Source organism: Micromys minutus (genome assembly GCF_963924665.1).
Source record: "Micromys minutus genome assembly, chromosome: 9".
NCBI classification, from domain to species: Eukaryota; Metazoa; Chordata; class Mammalia; order Rodentia; family Muridae; genus Micromys; species Micromys minutus.
The window spans coordinates 60,769,865-60,791,322 of NC_137978.1; the positions used below are offsets into that span (position 1 = coordinate 60,769,865).

The window sequence follows — 21,458 nt, forward strand, 5'->3', positions numbered from 1 at the left end:
GCCTCCACATCTTGCTAATCCTTATTTCTTATTCAGTTAATTTTTTTCCCCTGAGGCAGAGCCTCATGTGGCTCCTGCTGGCCCCCAACTTACTGTATAGCCCGTGCTGGTCGGTCTTTGTTGTTTCCGTTCCCGGGGTACTGGTATTACAGGTGGGAAGCACCACACCTGTAGGGGATTAGTATAAATTTTAAGTTTTTTTTTTTTTCTTATCATGTGTGGGTGTTTTGCCTGCATGTATGTCTGCACTGTGGGCAAGCCTGGTGCTAACAGAGCCCAGACATGGTTGTAATCTGCCTGTGGACGCTGGGACTTGAACCCAGGTCCTGTGAAAAGGCAGCCAATGCTCTTAACCACTGAGCCATCTCTCTTTTATTTGCTTTTTGAAAAAGGGTCTTTATTTGGCAACCTCATTTATCCTCCTCTGTAACACTTGGGTTACACCTAGCCGATAGTATTTGTTATTGAGACAGGGCTTTGGCCTTCGGGTTTACTGGCCTCACCTGACAACTGCTGTTACAACTACCATACCCGGCTTTCTAAAAAGCAGAACCCATGGTACCTGTGCTGTACATAAGCTGCTGGTTACTAACTGCCTCACCCTGCAGAATTTCAGCATGAGAGTCTGCCTATGCCCAGATAACATTACTTTTTGTTTGAGACAAGCTCTTGCCAGATAACCCTGACTGGCCTGATGCTCCCTATGTAGCTCAGGCTATCCCTGAGCTCATATGCCAGTCCTCTTGCCAGAACTTCTCATGTGTTGGGTTATAGGTGTGCCCAGCTGGCCGCTGCTTCTGAGATCTCAGTTTTGTGGCATGCCCCACATCTGGGGTTCGTCCTAGTTTCTCAGGATACACCCCCCCCTTTTAAACATTGTTTTAAAATTTGTTTTATTTATATGAGCACACTGTAGCTGTCTTAGGACACACCAGTAGAGGGCATTGGATCCCATGACAGATGGTTGTGAGCTACAATGTGGTTGCTGGGAACTGAACACAGGACCTGTGGAAGAGCAGTTAGTGCTCTTAACCACTAAGCCATCTCTCCAGGCCAAAATTATATATCCTAGTCAAGAAGACCATGGAGGACGTGTGTCTGTGTATCTGTTGATATGTTCACTGTGTCTCAGAGCCATCTCCCATTATACAGTTGCCATTCATTTTGGCTTTTTTTTTTTTTTTTTGGAAATAATTTCCTGACTTAAGAGCTTTAGGTCTACTGATGAGTCAGTCTTGCCTTGTCACCGACTTCTAGATTGATGTGTGTGTAATTTCAAGACGAAGTTTCTCTGTGTATCCCTGGCTGTCCTGAAACTTGCTCTGTAGAGCGTGCTGGTCTCAAACTCAGAGATCTCCCTGCCTCTGCCTCCCGAGTGCTCCCCTTGCCCAGCTACTGATCTATTATTTATTTGTGTGGTGTCGTGTGTCAAGCCCAGGACTAATCATGTGCTTATGTCCCAGGCTCACAACAGATTTAATAACTTTAAGGATTTTTACAAATGTTGTTTTTATCTTATGTGTATGTATCTCTCTGTATGGCATGTATACTTAGGTGCCTGAGGAGACCGAAAGTACTAGAGCTCCTGGAGCTGGAGATACAGGAGATTATAACTTTTACTTTGGAGACTTCAAAGCCTGACTTGATGATGCATACCTTTAGTCTCAAATCTGGAAGCCAGCCTGGTCTACATAACTCGTTCTAGGCCAGCCAAAGCTACTTAGTAAGACTCAGTCTCAAAAACACTAAAGAAGGGCTGGAGAGATGGCTCTACTGTTAAGAGAATTGTCTACTGCTCTTGTAGTGGACCCTGGGTTCAGTTCCTGAAATCCACATCTGGCTTGTTCCAGCTGCCTGTAACTGGCAACTCCAGGTGATCTGAAGCCCTTTTCTGACCGCCCCGGGTATCTGCACTTGTGTACACAAACCCACATTCAAACATATACACATAACAAAAATAACCCTTCAACAAAACAAAGCAAATCCAAACAAAAAGAACACTTGAAGTAACAATCCAATGTGTACCAGCATAGCTGCCACTCATATGTAACATGTAGGGGCGTGGAGGTGTTTGTGCTCATGGAAAAGCACTAGGGGAGTCTGGAGCACACAAGGGAAGAATGCTAGCCTGTTACCTGCCCAGAAGGCTGGGAGTGGACAGGTTTCTAGCCTGGTAACCTTTGCACTCCCTGTGAGACCACATCAGACCCTTCCCCCAGACTCCTGAGAGCTTCTTTGTCTCAGTTTATCTATAAAACCTATTTTTCAGACGGTGTCAAACGTACTTTCCAAAGAGCTTTGATGCATCCCATCTGATCTTTAGTTGGCCTAACTTTGTTCCTCAAAGAGATTTATGTACCCTTTGTTGGATACGTGAGACAGAGTTCATTGTCACCAGAAAAGTTTTCACCAAATTGCGGTGTGCATAGATGCCTAAAATAAACCACTCAGGGTCAGACTCTTAAGTTTGAACCAGTAACTGCCTACTGAGCCCAGCTGAACCAAACTGCCTTATCTCCCTCTCATCGTCTCTGCTGCCTGTGGAGGCTGCAGAGAACCCTGTAGTAACTGGCTAATATTTTGTAACATCTTCGTGCAGTCTGCTTTCCCTGAGCAAGCAAGCGGTTCTCCTGCATGACTCGGAGGGCTAAGGCAGTGGAGTAGAGGAGGTAGGAAAGATAAACTATTAGTTTTCATGTTACTGATTGCGAGATTCACTTAAAGCACCTGGAATAGAATGATCCTGAGAAACAGCCGAAACAATACCTCCTTGCCCTTAGCAACCTGACCACAAATTGTCAACTTACAATCTGATAACTGTAGCCCACACGTTTGAAAACCAAAAGCCCTGAGCTAACTGCAAGTATGTTTCTGTTTTGTTTACTTGCTCACCCCACCTTGTGGTTTTAGAATATAAAATGAAGCCTTTTGGGAGCTCAGTGCACTGGTGACACCTCCTTTCTTGCTTTTCTTCTTCTCTTCCTCTGTTTGTTTTATCTTTAAATTTATTCTCTCATTTCTTACATCCCGACTCCCTTCTCCTTTCCTCCCCGCATTGTTTTTGTTTGTTTTGTTTTTCGAGACAAGGTTCCTCTATGTAGCCTTGTAGATTTTTAAAGTCATTTTTGTAGGGGCTAGGGAGATGACTCAGTGGAAAAGTACCTGCTACTTTTCCAGAAAAACAAAGTTTTGTTCCCAGCACCCACTTAAGGATGGTGGCTCATAGCCACCTGTATATATAATATATATAATTTTTGCAAGAAAATCCATGCAAACACCAATATCAAAAATCCCGAATCAAACTAGGCTGGTCTCAATTTGCAGTGATCCCCCTGCCTCATCCTCCCAGGTGTTGGCATTATAAGCATATATACCATGCCCCTCTTCAAAATTCTTTTTATAAAATGATACTGCATTTACATATAACCTATGCAGATGCCCCATATACTTTAAACCGTCTCTGCATTCCTTACAATACCTAATAAAATGTAAACGCTATGTAAATAGTGGTTGTATTGAGTTATTTAAGGGAACAATGACAAGGAAAATTTATGCACATATTTAATGCATAGATTTTCCCCCTACTTTTAAAAAACAGACTTATTGGCTTCCTTGTGTGTACATGTCTAAGTGTGAGTATGTGTGCATGAGAGAGGCATGTGTGTGTGTGTGTGTGTGTGTGTGTGTGCGCACACAGCCAGATCACACTCTCTCCCTCATCACTCTCTCTACCTCACACCCCCCCCCCCCAATCTGGGACTTTTTTCCCCTAGGCTGGCTGCCAGAAAGCCTAGCCTTAAGTTTCTGCCCCTCTCAGAGCTGGGGTTACAGGCATGCACTGTAAAGCCCCTCTCCTATGCAGTGCGTTCCGTTACTGTTTCCACAGTACACAGCAAATGCTCTTAAATACTGAGCCATTTCTCTATTCTCCCCACCCTCGTTTATTTCTTTTCCTGAGACAAAATCTCGCTACTTTAGCCCAAGCTGGCCTTATGCTCACTACTCATTGTGTTGGTGGCTCAGATGTCAAACACACAGCAACCTTCCTTCGTAGTTTCTGTAGTGCTGAACTTACAGGTCTAAGTAATTTCAAATCAATTTGCTGTTCAAATCATCTTCGAGATGGGTCTGATGTAGTCTGGAGTAGCTCTGAGCTCCTTATGTAGCAGAAGCTGATCTTGAACTTCTAACCATCTTCCCTCCACCTCCCAAGTGCTGGGAGTACAGGTTGGGGCTGCCATGCCTGGCTCTAACACGCATGCACGCACTCAGGTGCGTATTTGTTTGTTGAGACAGGGTTTCTTTGTATAGCTTTGGCTGTCCTGGAACTAGCTCTGTAGACAAGGCTGGTCTTGAACTTGCAGAGATCCATCTGCCTGTTCGTCCTGAGGATGGGATTAAAGGCACGCACCACCATGCTGGGCTCTAGTACATATTTTAAAAAGAGCTAAAGGAGAGACATTTAGATGTTTCCAACTCAGGGGAATGACAAACCTTTAAAGAGACAGAAATGATTTGATTTGATGATTGCATACTGTATACATGTGTCAAATTGTCACACCGTGCCCCATAACTACCTGCAGTTGTTATGTGTCAGGTTAGAAGCTGGGGACTGAAGATGCAGCTAAGCCGGACAACATATGGGTAGCACTGTCTGGGGCCCTGTGCTTGATTCTCAGCATCATAAAGCTTTCAAGTTTTAGTCATTTATTAATTTTGATTTTAATGGGCATTGGTGTTTTGCCTGTATGTATATATGTATGTGTGAGGGTGTCAAGTCACTTGGAGCTGAATTACAGACAGTCATGAGCCACCACATAGGGGCTGGGAATTGAACCCAGGTCCTCTGGAAGAGTAGTCAGTGTTCTTAACCAATGGGCCATCTCTTCAGCCCCAGTTTATTATTATCATCATTATTATTATTAATTATGTTTATGACTGAATGTGGATATGTGTTCACAGAGATTATTAGAGGCAGTTATGAGCTGCCAGGTGTGGGTGCTATGAACTGAACTCAGGTCTTTTGCAAGAGACCTGCCCTTAACCACTGAACCATCTGTCCAATCCCACAGATAACAGTTTTATCAGAACTGGGCAGCTCACTCATTTGTCTGTCCTCCATTTGTTACATTTAACATTCACAGTATCACCTTCAAAGCCCAAGTGTTCACTGTGTGTTCTTTACAGAAAAGTGTACCAGCCTGTAGTCCCTTACTTCTAACAGCTTACAGCATTCAGTGGATGACTACCCTGTGTCACATGCATTCTCTGCTGGTCCCTAGAGATCCAAGACTGCCACAGAGGAGCAAAGCTCCTTGGCCATTTGGGAGCTACAAGGCTGTATTCACAGAACCCTTCTTTGGCACAGGTACCATCTTAGCAGTTAATGTCAAGAGCTGCTTGAGTCTTTACTTCTGTGAAGCAGCTTACTACCATCTCCACGGTCCAGATAAGAAACCGGAGCACAGGCTGGAGAGATGGCTCAGTGGTTAAGAGCACTGGCTGCTCTTCCAGAGGTCCTGAGTTCAAATCCCAGACACCACATGGTGACTCCCAACCATCTGTAATGGGATCTGATGCCCTCTTCTGGTGTGCCTGAAGACAGCTACAGTGTACTCATAAAATAAATAAACACATCTTAAAAAAAAAAAAAAAAAAAGGAAACAAAGAAACAAAGAAAAAGAAAGGAAGCACAGGACAGGCTGTGGCCCGGTGCAGCGCAGACCTCGGAGGACCTGAGTGCTTTCCCTCCCCCTCTGCACAGTTCCCCAACACTCCTCCTAGCTCGTTTCCATCTCCCTAATTTTTGCCATTCTGATGAATGTAAAATGCTCTCTCATAATGTCACTTTGATTTGCATCTCTCTGAAATCTACAGAGGCGGAGTATTTCCAGAATCTGGGTTCTTAACTGTTAATTTGCTTCTTGAAATCAAACTATATTTTCTAAACAAGGTGGAGAAGGCATGTTTTTTTCTTTTCTTTCTTTCTTTTTTCTTTTTGAGACAGGGTTTCTCTATGTAGCCCTGGCTACCCTGGAACTCACTCTGTAAACCAGGCTGGTTTTGAACTCAGAGATCCAGCTGCTTCTGCCTCTGGAGTGTTGGGATTAAAGGTGTGTACCACCACTGGGCTTAAAAAGAAAAAGGGGTGGGGGGAGGTTTTAACAGAGACTCTAGTGGAGGCTGAGAGACAGCTCCAATAGAAAAAAAAAATCAGAGTTTGATTCTGGAATCTGGATTTGAAAAAGGAAGGAAGGAAGGAAGAAAGAAGGAAAGAGAGAGAGAGAAAGAGAGGGAGGAAGCGAAGGAAGGCTTTTGGTTTGGTTTTAGTTTTTTAAGACAGGGTTTCTCTGTGTAGTCCTGGCTGTCCTGGAATTCAGTCTGTAAACCAGGCCGGCTTCAAACTCAGAAATCCTCCTGCCTCTGCCTTCTGAGTGCTAAAATCAAAGGCATGGGCCACCACTGCCCATTTACATAAAAAGCTGCATACTTCTCTGTAATCCTGCATTCCTAGAGTAAAATAGGAGAGACTGGAACTTCTGGAGGCTCAGGAGCTGGAAGGACTGACTCTACCTCAGCAACGTGGAAGTGAGAACTGACCTTTGAAATTGCCCTTTGACCTACAAACCCATGCACACAGAGGGAGGGAGGGAGGGAGGGATGGAGGACAGAGGAATGTGCTGGGGGCACAAACCTTTAATCCCAGCACTCAGAGGCATAAATGCAATAAAAGTCTGAAGACAACAAAGCTTGCGGTTCTTGTCTGTGATCCCAGCTCTTGGGAGCCTGAGGCAGGGACATCAGCTAAAATACTTGGCCCCTTGTGTGTATTTTACCACATATAATGAAATAATTAAAAGTATGAATGTCCCTCTGCCCCAAATACCCCAGCTGACAGCAAGAGCGAATTATTAGATCCACAGCGTCATAACATTAGCACTTCCGGGTGGAGGCTTGACGGCCATCATGGGTCACTGCCTTACCTGCAGAGCCTTGATGAAGACCTAGGGCTGTAGCTCTTGTGAGGAGTGGTCGGGGTTCAATCCCCAGTACCAGAAAAAGCAGACAAAACCAGCGCTGACTGTAAACGCTGTCTGAGGGCTGGAGAAACCACTCAGCGGTTAAGAGCACTGACTGCTCTTCCGGAGCAACCGCATGGTGGCTCAGGCCATTTGTAATGGGATCCGATGCCCTCTTCTGGTGTGTCTGAAGACAGAAACAGAGTACTTATATATAATAAATAAATAAATCTTTAAAACAAATCTTTTAAAAAAAGCAGCTGTCTGAGATTCTGTAACAGTCACCATGGGCCACGAAAACACATAGATTAGAACCAGTAATATGGGTATATCAGGTAAGGATGCCTGGAGCCAAGTCTGACAGCCGGGGTTCAATCCCCCGGAACTCACATGGTGGGAGAGAACCTATTCCACAAGTTCTTCTCTGATTGTCACATATGTGCAGTGGCACACATGCACGAACGCGTGCACACACACACACATACACACACACAAAATAAATAAATGGAAAAATGAAAGAAATCACCTGGGACTTCTCTTGGCAGCAAAATAATATAGTGGTACTGCCTACCTGCTGAGTTTTACAGCCTGAATGGTCCTTCCATCGTGGGGTCAGTTTGCTACAGTCTGGAGCCCTGTTACACTGAGATGCAATGGGACACTTTGTATTATCTTGTAGCTGACTAACCAGGTAGACATTTGGCAACCCTAGTGGTGACAATGCTGTACTTCACAGAGATGGGTGAACTTGAGAATGCCCAGGAAGTGGGACAATTGGAGTTAATATTTTCTTATTAATCTTTGACCTCCAAGTGCTGAAGGAGGCCCGCAAGTATGTGAGTGGTTGTGCTTTTTTGTGTGTGTGTGTGAGGAGTAGAGCCCATAGTTTAGATGCTATTTCTCATTTGCAAGAGAGGAGGTTGTTCATAAATAAAACTGTGGTGAAATCCGCAGGGAGCTGTGACTTACCAGTTCTTAACTGTTATTGAGGAGAAGCAATTTTCAGAATGTGATGTTTCCCAAATGGAAAAATGAAATTAGAGCTCATTTGTGAAAGATCCCAGTGAAACTGGCTTCTCGAAGAATATTCCAGAAGTGTGTGTGTGTGTGTGTGTGTGTGTGCGTGTGTATGTGTGTTTGTCTGTCTCTGTGTGTGAGCGTCTTTAAAGATGTGTGCCTTTAATGTCAGCCCTTGGTAGGTAGAAGCAGGTGGACCTCTGAGTCTGAGGCTAACCTGGTCTAGAGGACGTTCCAGGAGAGCCAGGGCTACACAGGGAAACCCTGTTTTGAAACACAACACAACTTAACAGAACAAAAACAAACAAACAAAAAAGACATGTGTTAAGGCACGTGACTGTTTCTGTAGGGGTGTTTGTGGGGGTGTAGGAGGAATGAGATTTATGTTGTCAGAAAGGGAAGGCTTTGGCGTTCCTGTGTGAGGCGATTTGAAGTGAGTGCTTCAAGGGTCCCCATGAAGGGCTACCCAGCTGTGTGTGCTTCTGTTTGGTGTGACAAGAACCTTCCATCGGTGTGTAAACAAGGCCTACATGACACATTTTCAAGAATTACCCCGAGGTCAAGGTTCCATCCATGTCTCCTCAGGTGACTCCGAAGGAACCTGGGGTCACAGAATAAGTTGTCAGTGCAGAGTTGAGCTCAGAAAACGGTCTAAAAGAAGTGTGCTAAACACTAAGAAAGAAAGAAGATTCTAGAAGACGGATTCAAAGTTCTCCTTGTACACAGCCCTGTGTGTTTTGAAAAAAAACTTTATAACAAAATGGGGGAGAAGGCCGGTTAAATGGCTCAGTTTATAGAAGCATTTGTCACCCACCCTGAGGACTCTTAAATCACTGGGACACACATGGTAGACACAGAGAACGGACTCCTGAAAGAGGACTGTGGCACACACACACACACACACACACACACACACACACACTCGCACACAAGCACACTCGCACACATGCACACACTCTCGCATACACACACTCACGAATGCACACACATACTAAATAGATGCCATTACGTGTACGTGCTTTGTTCTGAAGACAGGGTTTCTGTGTCGTCCTCCCTGATTCTGTGTAGTCCTCCCTCAGTTCCTGCCTCCAGGCTCCTGCTCCGTGTTCCTTCAGTGATGGACTCTAATGTAAGATGTAAGAAACCCCTTTCCTCCCAAGTTGCTTTTGGTCATGGTGTTTGCTATAGCAACGAACACAGCACCCCCTTTTTTTTTGAGGAAATAAAGCAATTAAGGCCTCCCCAGGGGTCACAGAGCAGTGGAGAGGTATTGACACACATCTGCGCATTCTGGCACCTGGCTGGCACCTGAGTGACTCTTGGCAACCACGGGAGTTGACAGGCTGCCCCTTTACTTTTGAGCTGGGAGTGCCGCTAGATAAACTCCTCCAGGAGAGGAGAGCCACCGGGCTGAGGATGTGGGGGTCTGTGGCAGTTGTCTGGTAAGTGGCCTTACCCAGGCCCTCCAAGAGGGTCTTCCTTAGTCTTCCTGGGAACTGAGAGACCAGGGAAGCCCTGAACTTTCCTTATGCCCTATGGAGCAGAAACCAAATATTTCCTTTTAGAATCCGGAAGCGTCATGTCTAGGGAGGAGGAGGGGGTGGGTAAAGCCTGCTCAGGTCTGAGGCTGCTTGGTCGACAGAGATGAAATGAAGACACCAGATGATCCAGTGTTCTAGGGGGGTCTAGACAGTCACTCCCACCCTGCCCAAGCTCCACAGCATCCCTTGGCACGGGTAGTAGTAAAAGCCAAGCTGGAATCTCACTCCTTGTGGGAGTTGGAGGAGGAGGAGATCGGAGGGGTGCTAGCTGCCCTGACTCTAGCAAAGCTGGTGTAACACAGTTTCCTGTGTAACAGCTCAGATGGAGGAGAGATGGCACCGCAGCAGCCTGAGCACCTTGTTTCTCCTTTCCCGGGTCTCTTCTTGGCCTGTAGCCCCAGATTCACCCGCCCTTGGGGAATCTTTAACTTCAACGGCAGCAAATGCTTTGCGAACTAATCAAATGGCGATAGTGCTGCCCCCTGCCGGGAGCCAGGGGAGACTCCACTCAGGTTCATACCTTGCAGAGGCGGAGATGATGTCACCAGGTTGTCTCGAGAATGAGGATCCCACTTGCAGTTTGAGATAAGGTCTCGGTGTGTAGCTCAGGCTGGCCTCAAGCTCCAGATACCCTTGCCTCTGTTTCCAGAGTGCTAATGCTGCAGATCTGTGCCGCCAGGCCTGGCTTTATTCTGTATTTTGTTTGCGGTGGGTAGGTAAGGGGTAGACAGTTGAATCTGACTGCAGGCCCAGCTCGGATTACAAGTTAGTCAAAGTGTCTAGGCCAGAGGTTCTCAACCTCTGCTTGGGGGTGGAATGACCCTTTCACAGGAGTTGCTTAAGGTAATCGGAAAACAAGTATTTACAATTCATAACCGTACCCAAATTACAGTTATGAAATATCAAAGGAAACAATTCTGTGGCTGGGGGTTAGCATACATGAGGAACTGTATTAAGGACTAAAGTGTTTGGAAGGTTGAGAGCTACTGGTCCAGGTACTTTTTGCTATCTTATTCTGGAGGACTGAGTGTCTTGGCAGTTGATCCAATTGATGCTTTTGCCTTGGCTCCCAGTTCATTTGATATCCAAGAACTGGAGGACCCAGTGATAGTAACCTTAGATGGAAGGCTAGTGTCCTTTCTTTTCTTTTCTTTCTCTTTTTCTTACATATTCATTTGTTTTCTATGTTTATGAGTGTTTTGCCTGCTTGTCTGTAAGAGCACCAAGTAACTGCAGTACCGGCAGATCAACAGATTTCCTAGAATTGCTGCCTCGGTGGTGGCTGGGAACTTAACCCTGGTCCTCTGCAAGGGCAGAACATCCTCTTAGCCAGCTCTTCAGTCCCTTGTTTTCGCTTTTGAGACAGTTTCTCCATGTAGTCCTGAGTGGTCTAAAGCTCAGATTCTTCCTGCTGTAGCCTCTGAAGTGCTGGGATTAGAGGTATATGCAGCCATACTTGGATTGATTACTTAAAGTATAACTTCAAGGGCTGGAGAGATGGTTCAGTGGTTAAGAGCACTGACTGCTCTCCCAGAGGTCCTGAGTTCAAACCCCAGCAACCACATGGTGACTCACAACCATCTGTAATGGGATCTGACGCCCTCTTCTGGTGTGTCTGAAGACAGCTACAGTGTGTTCATATACATAAAATAAATAAATCTTTTTTAAAAAAGAGTTATTTACTTATTATATATAAGTATAATATAACCACTGAGCCATCTCTCCAGCCCAAATAAATCTTTTTTAAAAAAGAATTGTATAAATAAAAAAAAAGGAAAACCAACTTTAAAAAAATGTAATTTCAAACATTTGCATGTACATATGTGTATATTTCCACACACATATAAATAGGAATTATATACATTTTCCATTGTGGATCAAGCGTGGAGCTTTGCTGGTACCATGTAGCTACACACTGTACTACATCTGAAGACCTTCACTTAAAAAAAAAAAAAATGAAGTCTCCGTCTGCGAATGTAAAACTGGCCTCGAATGCGTGAGGTCCTATGATTTATTATCCAACACTGAAAGAACTAAATTGAAATGTGAACACATTTCTGAGATTTTTATTAAATGTTTTCTTGGACTCAAAAGAGAAGTCCCCAGAGCAGACACGTGTACAGGCAGGGAAGGATGCCGAAATGCATTCCCGTAATGGAGGTAAAAGTTAACCACAGCCATAGGTCAGCAACAACCTACACTCTACCTGGGTATGACTGTCTTTTTGTTTTAAAGGATATTTTCTCATGTAGCCCAGGTTGTCCTTAAACTTGTCCTGTAAAGGAGAATGCTTTTGACTTCTGACCTTGTTGCCACCAACTCCCAAGAGCTGGGATTACAGGCTCCTGGTGTTCGGAGTGCTAGGGTCAAGGCCAGGCTTCTCCCCACGTTTAAGAGCTCTACCAACTGAGCTATAACCCCAGCCCCTGGCTCACATTTTTCTGCATCAGAACCTCATGGCGCTCAGAAGCTTTTGTTACTAGCTCTCAGATAATCAAGCAGGCACAGACTCCACCCTGAGTGCACTAGAGAACATCCTGTTTTTGTTTTTTTTTTTTTTTTTTTTTCCGTTTGGTTGGCTTGTTTTTTGTTTTCCCTGAAGAAACTTAGTATCTTTGTGGGTGCATTCAGGAGTCTTTCAAACGTTTCTTTACACTAACGCAATTCTAAAGCAAACACCCATGGCCGCTGCTCCACCCCTACCCCATCCCCCGGCCCCGCCCCTACTATGCCCCTGCCCACTCCAGTGACTTCCCTTTCCTCCCCAGAGGAGCGGCTATCTGCACCTCCAAATGCAATGACTGTATCTATTTTTGACCTGTCTATAAATACAGTCACAGAAGAGATGCTCCGTCATGTCTGGCTTCTTTCACTCAGCAAAACGTCCATCAAGTGGTACTTGGCTTTTTACTGTGCTCTACCATATCTCTTCAGTGAACAGATCCCAGTGTGGCCGTCCATCGTCTCGTGGATGGGCATTTGGGTGGTTTCCAGTGTCAGGAAACAGCCCCGCTCTGTGGACCGCCCCGTGCATGCCTTTTTGGGCGCTGTGCCGGAGATGTCGCTGGAATGAGATTGCAGAGGGATCAGTCTTAGGTGGTGCTGGCTCCTGAAAGTAGTGGGATGACGCATTTCCTAGCTTCTGGTAGCTGGAGCTTTCTCAGTGGCCTGGCTCCTGCCAGCTTTTCCAGGTGCTGTCAGTCACGGGAGCTTCTGACTCCAGGGCTATTTCCCAAATGTTACTTAAGGAGGTTGCCTTTCTGCAGAGTTTAGATTCTCCATTAGTTCTTCAAAACAAGACATTAAATTTTATTATTATTATTATTATTATTATTATTATTATTAGGCTGGAAAGATGGCTCAGTGGTTAAGAGCACTGACTGTTCTTCCAGAGGTCATGAGTTCAAATCCCAGCACCCACATGGTGGCTCACAGCCATCTGTAAGGGGATCTGATGCCTCTTCTGGTGTGTCAAGGTGCAGACATAGGTATGTGTGTTATATATATTAAATAAACAAATCTTTAATTTTTTAAAAAATTTAGCCCGGTGGTGATCTCTGAATTGGAGGCCAGCCTGGACTACAGAGTTTGTTCCAGGATAGCCAGGTCTACACATAATAAAATAACCCTGTCTTAACCCCCGCCCCGGCCCCACAAGATTTACTTTTAAAGGCAGGGGTCTCACTATGTAACTCTGGCTGGTCTGAGGCTCACTCTGGAGGTCAGGGCTGTAGCTTTGTTTGGTAGAGCGCTTATCCAGAATGTACAGAGCCCTGAGAGCTAAACCTGGCACTGCAGAACTCCCTCCCATTGCTACAGGTAAGCACTACCATGCCCGTGTGTGTGTGTGTGTGTGTGTGTGTGTGTGTGTGTGTGTGTCCATGTAGAACATACACACGTGAACATAGGACTTCACAGAGGCCAAAAGAAGGTTTCAGGCTCTCTGGAGCTGTAGAGGAACTGAGGTCCTCTGTAAGAGCAGGGCTCACTAAATCCCTAATACCTGGGACCTTTTGAATACTAAACAAGCTCTCTACCCCTAAGCACATACCTCATAGGTTAATTTGTTACTGTTTATGTATTTATTGTAAGGTGGAGTCTTGCTATGAAACCCTAATTGGTCTGGTACTTATTATGTAATCCAGGCTCAGTTTGCTATTGTATACATGTATGTGTGTATGTATGTATATAAATGTGCATGTATGTCTGTAGGTATGTATACATGTATGCAAGTATGTGTGTGGGTATGCATACATGTATGTATGTGTGTGTAGGTATGTATACATATATGTATGTGTGTATGCATCCACTTGATCTTAGTCAAAAGGCTGAGAATTGATTTTGTTTTTGAGACAAGGTCTTTGTCTGTAGCCCAGAATGGCCTGGAACTCATAGGAATTCTCCTGCCTCGGCCTCTTCAGTGCTAGGTTTATAGGTGTGAGTCACCACATCTAGAGTTGTAGTTGATTTATTAAATCTAAGAATACTTAGATTGATTGGTTTTATGTGTTTTGCCGGCATGCATATAAGCACATCACATGTGTGCTCTGCCCACGGAGGACGGAAGTGGGAGTCAGGTCCCTGGAACTGGAACTACAGATGGTTGTGAGCCACCATGTGGGTTCTAGGAATCGAACCTAGGTTTTCTGCAAGTGCTACAAATGCTCTTAACTGCTGAGCATCTCTTCAGCTGTCTAAAAGTCATATGAATATGGTAGAGCATGCCGCTGATTCCCGCACTTGGGAGGCAGAGGCAGATGGAGTTCTGAACTGAAGGCCAGCCTGGTCTACATAGTAAGTTTCAGAACAGCTGGGCTACACAGAGAAACCCTGAAACAAGGGACCATCTGCCTTCCCCACTTAGGGTTCTCCAGAGCTTCTGGTCTTTTTATAGCCAGACCCTAGTCCCTCTGGCTCTGGAGTGACCTACCCAACTATCTGCCAGCTGTTTGGCCCTTTGTCCCTCTGTCCATCTGCACTGACCTTTTTACTTAGTTCTTGAACTGCCTCAAACTCATTGCATGAGCCTGTGGACCTGCTGTTCTCTCTGACTGGAATGCACCTCCCTGGATGGAAGCTCGGAATCCTTTGCTGTTTCACCTCTGCTCAATAAACACCACAGCTCAGCGATGTTTAAATCTGACACGGGAACTTTGCAATAGGCAGCGAGAGCGATTGTTTCTTTTTAACATTTATTTATTTTGATGTGCGTTTTCACGTGCTACTATGTACAGGTGGGTCAGAGGGCTGTTTTATGGAGTCAGTTTCTCCTTCCACCACGTGGTTCCAGGGATCCAACTCTGGTTGCTGGGCTTGGGGACAAGCACCTTTCCCCAGTGAGCCACCTTACAGTCCCTAAGATTTCTACAGTTACTGGCTGTGTCCAACGGATATGGCTTGCTTAGTGCAGACATTTTTCCTCCCTGACTCAACATTCCTTACCTTAGCATGTGATACCTTATTTTTTGTATTTACTATTTATGTGTTATAGGTGTGTACACGTTTGTGTGTATGCACCTTGTTAAGGGAGGCACACATGTACAAGAATGTGTACGTGGGGCATGTGTGCTCTTGTGTGTGTGTGTACAGGCCACAGGTAGACAAAAGTGTCATCCTTTATTGGTCTCCATCTTATTATTTTTTTATTTATTATGTATACAGCATTCTGCCTGCATGGATGTATGCATGCCAGAAGAGGGCACCAGATCCCCCATTACAGATGCTTGTGAGCCACCATTGGGTTGTTGGGATTTGAACTCAGGACCTCTGAAAGAGCATCTAGTGCTCTTAATCACTGAGCCATCTCTCCAGCTCCTCTCCACCTTATCTTTTATTAGTTTTTTTGATCCATCTCCTCAATGCCTTCACATTATTATCATAATTATTATTGCTGGCGTTTTGAGATAGGATCCACTATGTAGCCCTGGCTATCCTGGAACTCACTAATTATGTAGATCAGGCTGGTCTTGAACTCACAGAGATCCACCTGCTTCTGACTTCCAGCTATGAGATTAAAGATGTGACCACCATACCATGACAGCTCCATCTTACTTTTTTTTTTAAAAGACAGGATCTCTCACTGAACCTGGCTGGCCAGGGAGCCCCTGGGAATCACACAACTGTGTTTCCCCAGTGCTGGGATCCCAGGTGCGCATTGTCTAAGCTGGCCTGCTCGAATATCAGGTACTTAAAGATGGAGCCATCTGTCTAGCTCTGTGAGGTACTTTAAGCTGTGGAGATTCCTAGGGCATGAGAAAGATTCTTGTCAGAGGACTGGTGTGTGTGTGTGTGTGTGTGTGTGTGTGTGTGCATGCGTGTGTGTGTGTGCATGCATGTGTGTGTGTGTGTGTGTGTGTGAGAGAGAGAGAGAGAGAGAGAGAGAGAGAGAGACAGAGACAGAGACAAGGGTGTTTATTCAGAACTTCTGCCTCCCTCTCTGGACTAAATTGGTTTCCAGTCTATTTGCAAATTCATCCCAACACCTGGAATCTAGAAAAAAAATGTACCTTCTCTTCCTCCCCTTCTTTTTTTTTTCTCTCTCCTTTAAACTGGCTGCAATCTGCAGGGCTCCCTCGTTAATAATGCCTTATTCTTTAAAGTGGATTCACTGTGGAATCTGTATCACAATGTTGCCTTTTTGGAAACTTTTTACCCTGATGTTTTGGGAAATCGCCTGTCTCAGCATCCCCAAAACGCCAGTCTCTGGCTTCTCATCCCAGTTTCTTCTCTAGTGTGTGCTTGCTAAGGAAGGTCTCACTGTTGTTCATTTCTTTCTTTGTCTTTGTTACTTGGTCCCTGTCTTGGTTACTGTCCGCTGTAGGCATGCAAACAATATATCTCTGGGGCTGGGGTGTAATTCAGAGGTAGAGTGCTTGCTTAGCTTTCCGATGCCCTGGATTTGACCCCGAAGCAGAGCAAAACTAAACTAAAAGAAAAGAAAATCCATATGTACATAAATATAATTTGAGTGGATGGACGGTAATTGAGATGTTGAACACCTGTAATCTGGGCATTTGTTAGGCGCAGGAAGGAGGGAGGGGCTCCAAGTTAGTGGCGAGCCTGGGTATGTAAGAGTTGAAGGTTAGCATGCTGTCTTAAAACACAATACAAGAAAAAAAAAACCCGCTCCATGCCCTTCCTTCTTGCTTGCAGGGCCATCTGTCTGGCTTGCTTTCAGCCCGCTGTATGCCCATGGATCCTCCCCTTCAGGTCAAACAAGGACAGGCCTCGCCCAGCGCATGGAGCTCTGACAGGTAAATCAGTCGAGCTTTTCTGGTTCACAGCAGGCTTTTTGGGCGGTCCTCCCTCTCCTCCAACTGATAACTACTTGCTGCAGTTACATGGGAACCAGAAGGCACATGTAGCCAGCACACCAGCCTGGATGGCCTTCCCTTCTTTCAACTTTGGGGCCAAGTGCTGAGGTTCCCAGGGACAGCTGGGGCCAGAGGCAGGACCCAGCTTCCTGTCATAGACGTCAGCACTTGATGGGACATATCTGGTGCTGGCTCATGTACCAGGCCTGGTGGGAGTCTTGGTAGCCACTAAGACACGTTTTCACCTTTGTTGTTTGTTTGATTTTTTTTTTTTTTTTCAAGACAGTTTCTTTGTAAACCTGGCTGTCCTAGAACTCACTCCGTAGACCAAGCTGGGATCAGAGATCTGCCTGCCTCTGCCTTCTGAGTTCTGGGACTAAAGGTGTGTGCCACCGCCTGGCTTGTTTTGTTTGTTTGTGGCACAGGGTCTTGATATAGGGCTTTGGCTGGCCTGGAACTCACTGTGTATACCAGGCTGGCTTTGAACTCGCAGAGATCTGCCCGTCTCTGTCTCCCAAGGGCTGGGATTAAAGGTGTGAGCCACTGCACTGGGATCACTAACTCATTTTTTACTTCAGAGTCCAGACGAGTGAGGGACATGTCTTCATTCTCCTGACAAAGACTAGTAGAGCCCAGATTTCATCTAGCCTGGGGTCTCCATTGTCAGTCACTTGCCACACAAGAGATACTACAAGAGTAACACACATTTATCAAGCATTTATTCTGGGCCAAGTCCTATGTTGTGATCCTCTACCCAACTCCTTTTTTCTTTTAAAGATTTATTTATTATAAGTACACTGTAGCTGTCTTCAGACACACCAGAAGAGGATATCAGATCTCATTACAGATGGTTGTGAGTCACCATGTGGTTGCTGGGATTTGAACTCAGGACCTCTGGAAGAGCAGTCAGTGTTCTTAATTGCTGAGCCATCTCTCCAGCCTTTTCTTTTTTTTTAAGATTTATTTATTTCTTGTATGTGGCTACACTGTCACTGTCCTCAGACACACCAGAGGAGGGCATCAGATCCCATTACAGATGGTTGTGAGCCACCATGTGGTGTCTGGGAATTGAACTCAGGACCTCTGGAACAGCAGCCAATGCTCTTCCACTGAGTTACCTCTCCAGCCACAAAGTAGGGTAGGGTTTTTATTTGGGTTGTTGTTTTTGAGACAGGGTATCATTATGTAGTCCTGGCTGGCCTGGAACTCACAGAGCTTCACCTGATCTGCCTCCTGAGTGCTGGGATTAAAGGCATTAGAACACCTGGCATTTTCTTGATTCTTGATTGACGTAGGAGGGAACAGTCTACAGTGGGCAGTGCTCTCCCTGGGCTGTGGTCCTGAGTTGTGTAAGAAAGCAGGCTGAGCAAGCCATGGGGAACAAGCCAGTGAGCAGCACCCTCCATGGCCCCTGCTTTGTTTCCTGCATCCAGACTCCTGCTCTGACTTCCCTTTATGATGGACTACAACTGTAGACTGAAATAAACCCCTTCCTCCCCAAGCTTCTGGTCAGGCCATTTATCACAGCAACGGAAGGAAACCTAAGGCGTATGGGTTCTGGGAATCTAACTCGGGTTGACAGGTTAATATGTTTGGGGGGCAAGGGCCGTGACTTGCTGAGCCATCTCACCGGCTCCCACTTTTTACAAATTAATTTATTGTGTGTGTATGGTCTATGCACCTCTCTGGGTATATGTGCCCCTTCACACATGCAGGGGCCAGAGGAGGGTGTCAATTGTCCTGCTCCCTCTTTCTCCACCCTATCCATTGAGACAGGCGGGCTCACTGAACCTGCAGCTAAGCTGGTGACCAGCAAATCTTGGCAGTCCCCCTGTCTTTCTATACCCCTCAGTAGAGGGGTGAAAGTATATATATATGGCCCTTCATGGCTCTTTCCACGGGTGCTGGGACTCGAACTCAGATCCTCATGCTTGCTCTACAGGAGCTTATCTCCACTGAGCCATATTGCCAGCCCCCGGAATTTTTCATTATTCACTCGTCTTTGAGAGAGGAGATCTGACGGGGTAAGAGCAGGGGCGGGACCCTCAGGTTTATTTGTTCACTAGAGGAGCTCTCAGACCGCGGTTACAGTTCTTCCCGACACAAGGATGAAGACTTAAGAGTGCCTATAATTAATACCATCACTCTTGTCTCCTGTCATCATACACAGACACGCAGGGGCGCGCGCGCGCACGCACACACGCAGACGCGCGCACTCTGGGTAGGGATTTAGACCCAGATGTTTTGATGCCGGTGCCTACACACACAAGTAATAACATCGTTCCCAGCCTCTCAATAAAACACTGATTAGACGCAATGGTGATCCGTTTCCTAGCTGGTCCACTGCAGCAGGATTGGAAGGAGGCTTACCCACCCTTCCTCCTTCTCTTCTTCTCTCTCTCTCTGTCCTCTCGTCCTCCTCAGAAGTATCTTTTTGCCTCACAGAGAAGGTCGAGTGCTTCTCAGACTACATGACTCTGAAGATCCCGAGGAGCCACGTACAGGGTTTGAGGCAGTGGCTGGCCGGGGTCCTGCGCCTGCCGGGTAAGCCATCTTCTCAGATCCGGGTTTTCCGATGTTCGGCCGTTGATTGGCTGGAGATCCCCAGTGCGCCCCTCTCCCCAGGGCAGAAGTACGGCCTTCCCTGCAGGCTTCAGGCTGGTTCCTTCTCAGGGTCCCTCTGACCTTACCCAAGACAGCTCTCTCCTGGTTGTGCTCTCATCCCATTTGCTCTTCCGGTCCCTACTTAAAATGGCCTTCTATCCTTGTTCACACGCTTGTCATCAGCGCCACCTGCAGGTAGTTGGAAGCAGGTACAGCCCATGACTCCATGTTGATAGCTGCTGTGTGTCTCCAGGACTAAGGACTCTCGGTTTCAAGTTTAGGAGACTTCCTAATAGATATTTGCTTACCTGGGTCGAAGTGTTCGTCTGGTGTTAGTATACCCCGAAACGTGCGCACACGCGCACGCTCACTTAAGGGTTTACAAAACTGTGCTGCTACGGTGTTCATGTGGCGGTCAGAGGATAACTTGCAGAAGTCATTCTTTCCTTCAACTAAGTGGGTATGAATTTGAACTCGAGTCATCAGGCTTGGTGTCAAGTGCCTTTATCCCATCGAGCCATTTTGCCGGTTCACAGTTCCTTTCTCTTTCCGGTTTAAACCTCCATTGCCTGTGAATGGGTGTTTTGCCTGGAGGCCAGGGCTGTAGCTTTGTTTGGTAGAGCGCTTATCCAGAATGTACAGAGCCCTGAGAGCTAAACCCCGTACTGCAGAACTCACAGAGATGTAAGTCTGTGCACCATGTACATGCATTCCTAGTGGGGGCCAGAAGAGGGCGCTCATCTTCTGGAACTGGGGTTACAGATGATTGTGAGCCACCACGTATGTGTGTGCTGGAAACCAAACCTAGGTCCTCTGGAAGAGCAGCATCCAGTGCTTTTAATCATTGGTCCAGTCCCTGACCCATATGTCTTACCCATGGGAACCACTATCTCATGCTTGGTGGGAGAATCTCATGCCTAAAACAGCCCAAAAGAGGAGCAGTTATCATTTTCAGAAAGTTTTGAGCCACGAGCTTACCTATTGCAAAGTGGGAAGACCTTCAGAAACTTCTAGAAGGAACTCTAACAGAGTTAATGCGCCTGCAGCTCATCTCCTGTCAGCTTTGACCACAGAGGCCACAAGTAAGACACCCACAATTTTCCTTTTTTGTACAAGAAGGAAGAAATTGAGGTGGGGGGGTCTTCCCATTTCTCAGTGTCTTTTTCCTTTCCCTTCCCTTATTCTTGAAGGCAGGGTCATATGCTGTGGCCCAGGCTATCCTAGATCTCTCTGCAGTCCAGGCTGGCCCTAAACTCATGCTAATCCTCCTGCCTCAGCCTCCCAGTGCTGCAGTTACAGGTGTGAGCCACCACACCTGGCTTAGTCTGGACGTTCTAAAGCACTGTCTGGGACTGGTGTGTCCTGAATCCTGAATTGGCCCTGGGATGGTCAGCCAGCCAGCGATGCCTCTCGGGAGCTGGAACAGCCTTTGTGTATTAAAAGGCCACTTTTCCGGGAGAAAAACGAAGAGGATACATTAAGCTGTCGCCTGTTCTTTGGAAAGCCATTATTAATGGAAAACAATAGATTAATAGTTTTAAAACGCTTGTTCAATAAGTAATTTTTATGGCTCTGGATAGAGCCCATTAAACATTTCTGTGTGTTATTATAAAGAAGTTTTAAGTGTAAAATCATAAAGTCAATAATCAGGGAATTAGTCACAGCAGCCAGCCACAGGCCATTAGTTTTAGGCGCTGTCAGAGACACCTGTGGGTTTGGAGGGAGATGGTTTCTTTTGCTCAGCAGCGCCAGGTGGAGATGCAGAAATGATGCTGCCTGCTGCCTTCCATAAAGTTGAAGGGACAGCAAGCAGGTGTGAGCAGCAGGATGCGGGCAAATATTTACAAAGTGCAGACGTGGATGGGAAACTAAAGATCCGGGTCAATTTGCACATCCAGGCTCAGACACTTTATTTCCCCAGCGATCTGCCTTTCAGAGCCACAGGCTGGGCCTTGATCTCCTGC

The 21,458-nt window shown here is 46.1% G+C and overlaps 1 protein-coding gene across 1 annotated transcript in view; it reads left to right on the top strand.

Moving 5' to 3' along the window:
- Window positions 1–9,452: 9,452 nt before the first annotated feature.
- Window positions 9,453–21,458, top strand: part of CIROZ (ciliated left-right organizer protein containing ZP-N domains) — a gene marked incomplete at its 5' end in the record, with an annotated part of 29,147 nt that continues 17,141 nt past the window's right edge. Inside the window, 3 exons of the mRNA XM_080920964.1 lie at window positions 9,453–9,478; window positions 16,730–16,830; window positions 19,336–19,434. Coding sequence (XP_080777090.1) covers window positions 9,453–9,478; window positions 16,730–16,830; window positions 19,336–19,434 — 226 coding nt within the window. The remainder of the gene's footprint in view (window positions 9,479–16,729; window positions 16,831–19,335; window positions 19,435–21,458) is intronic.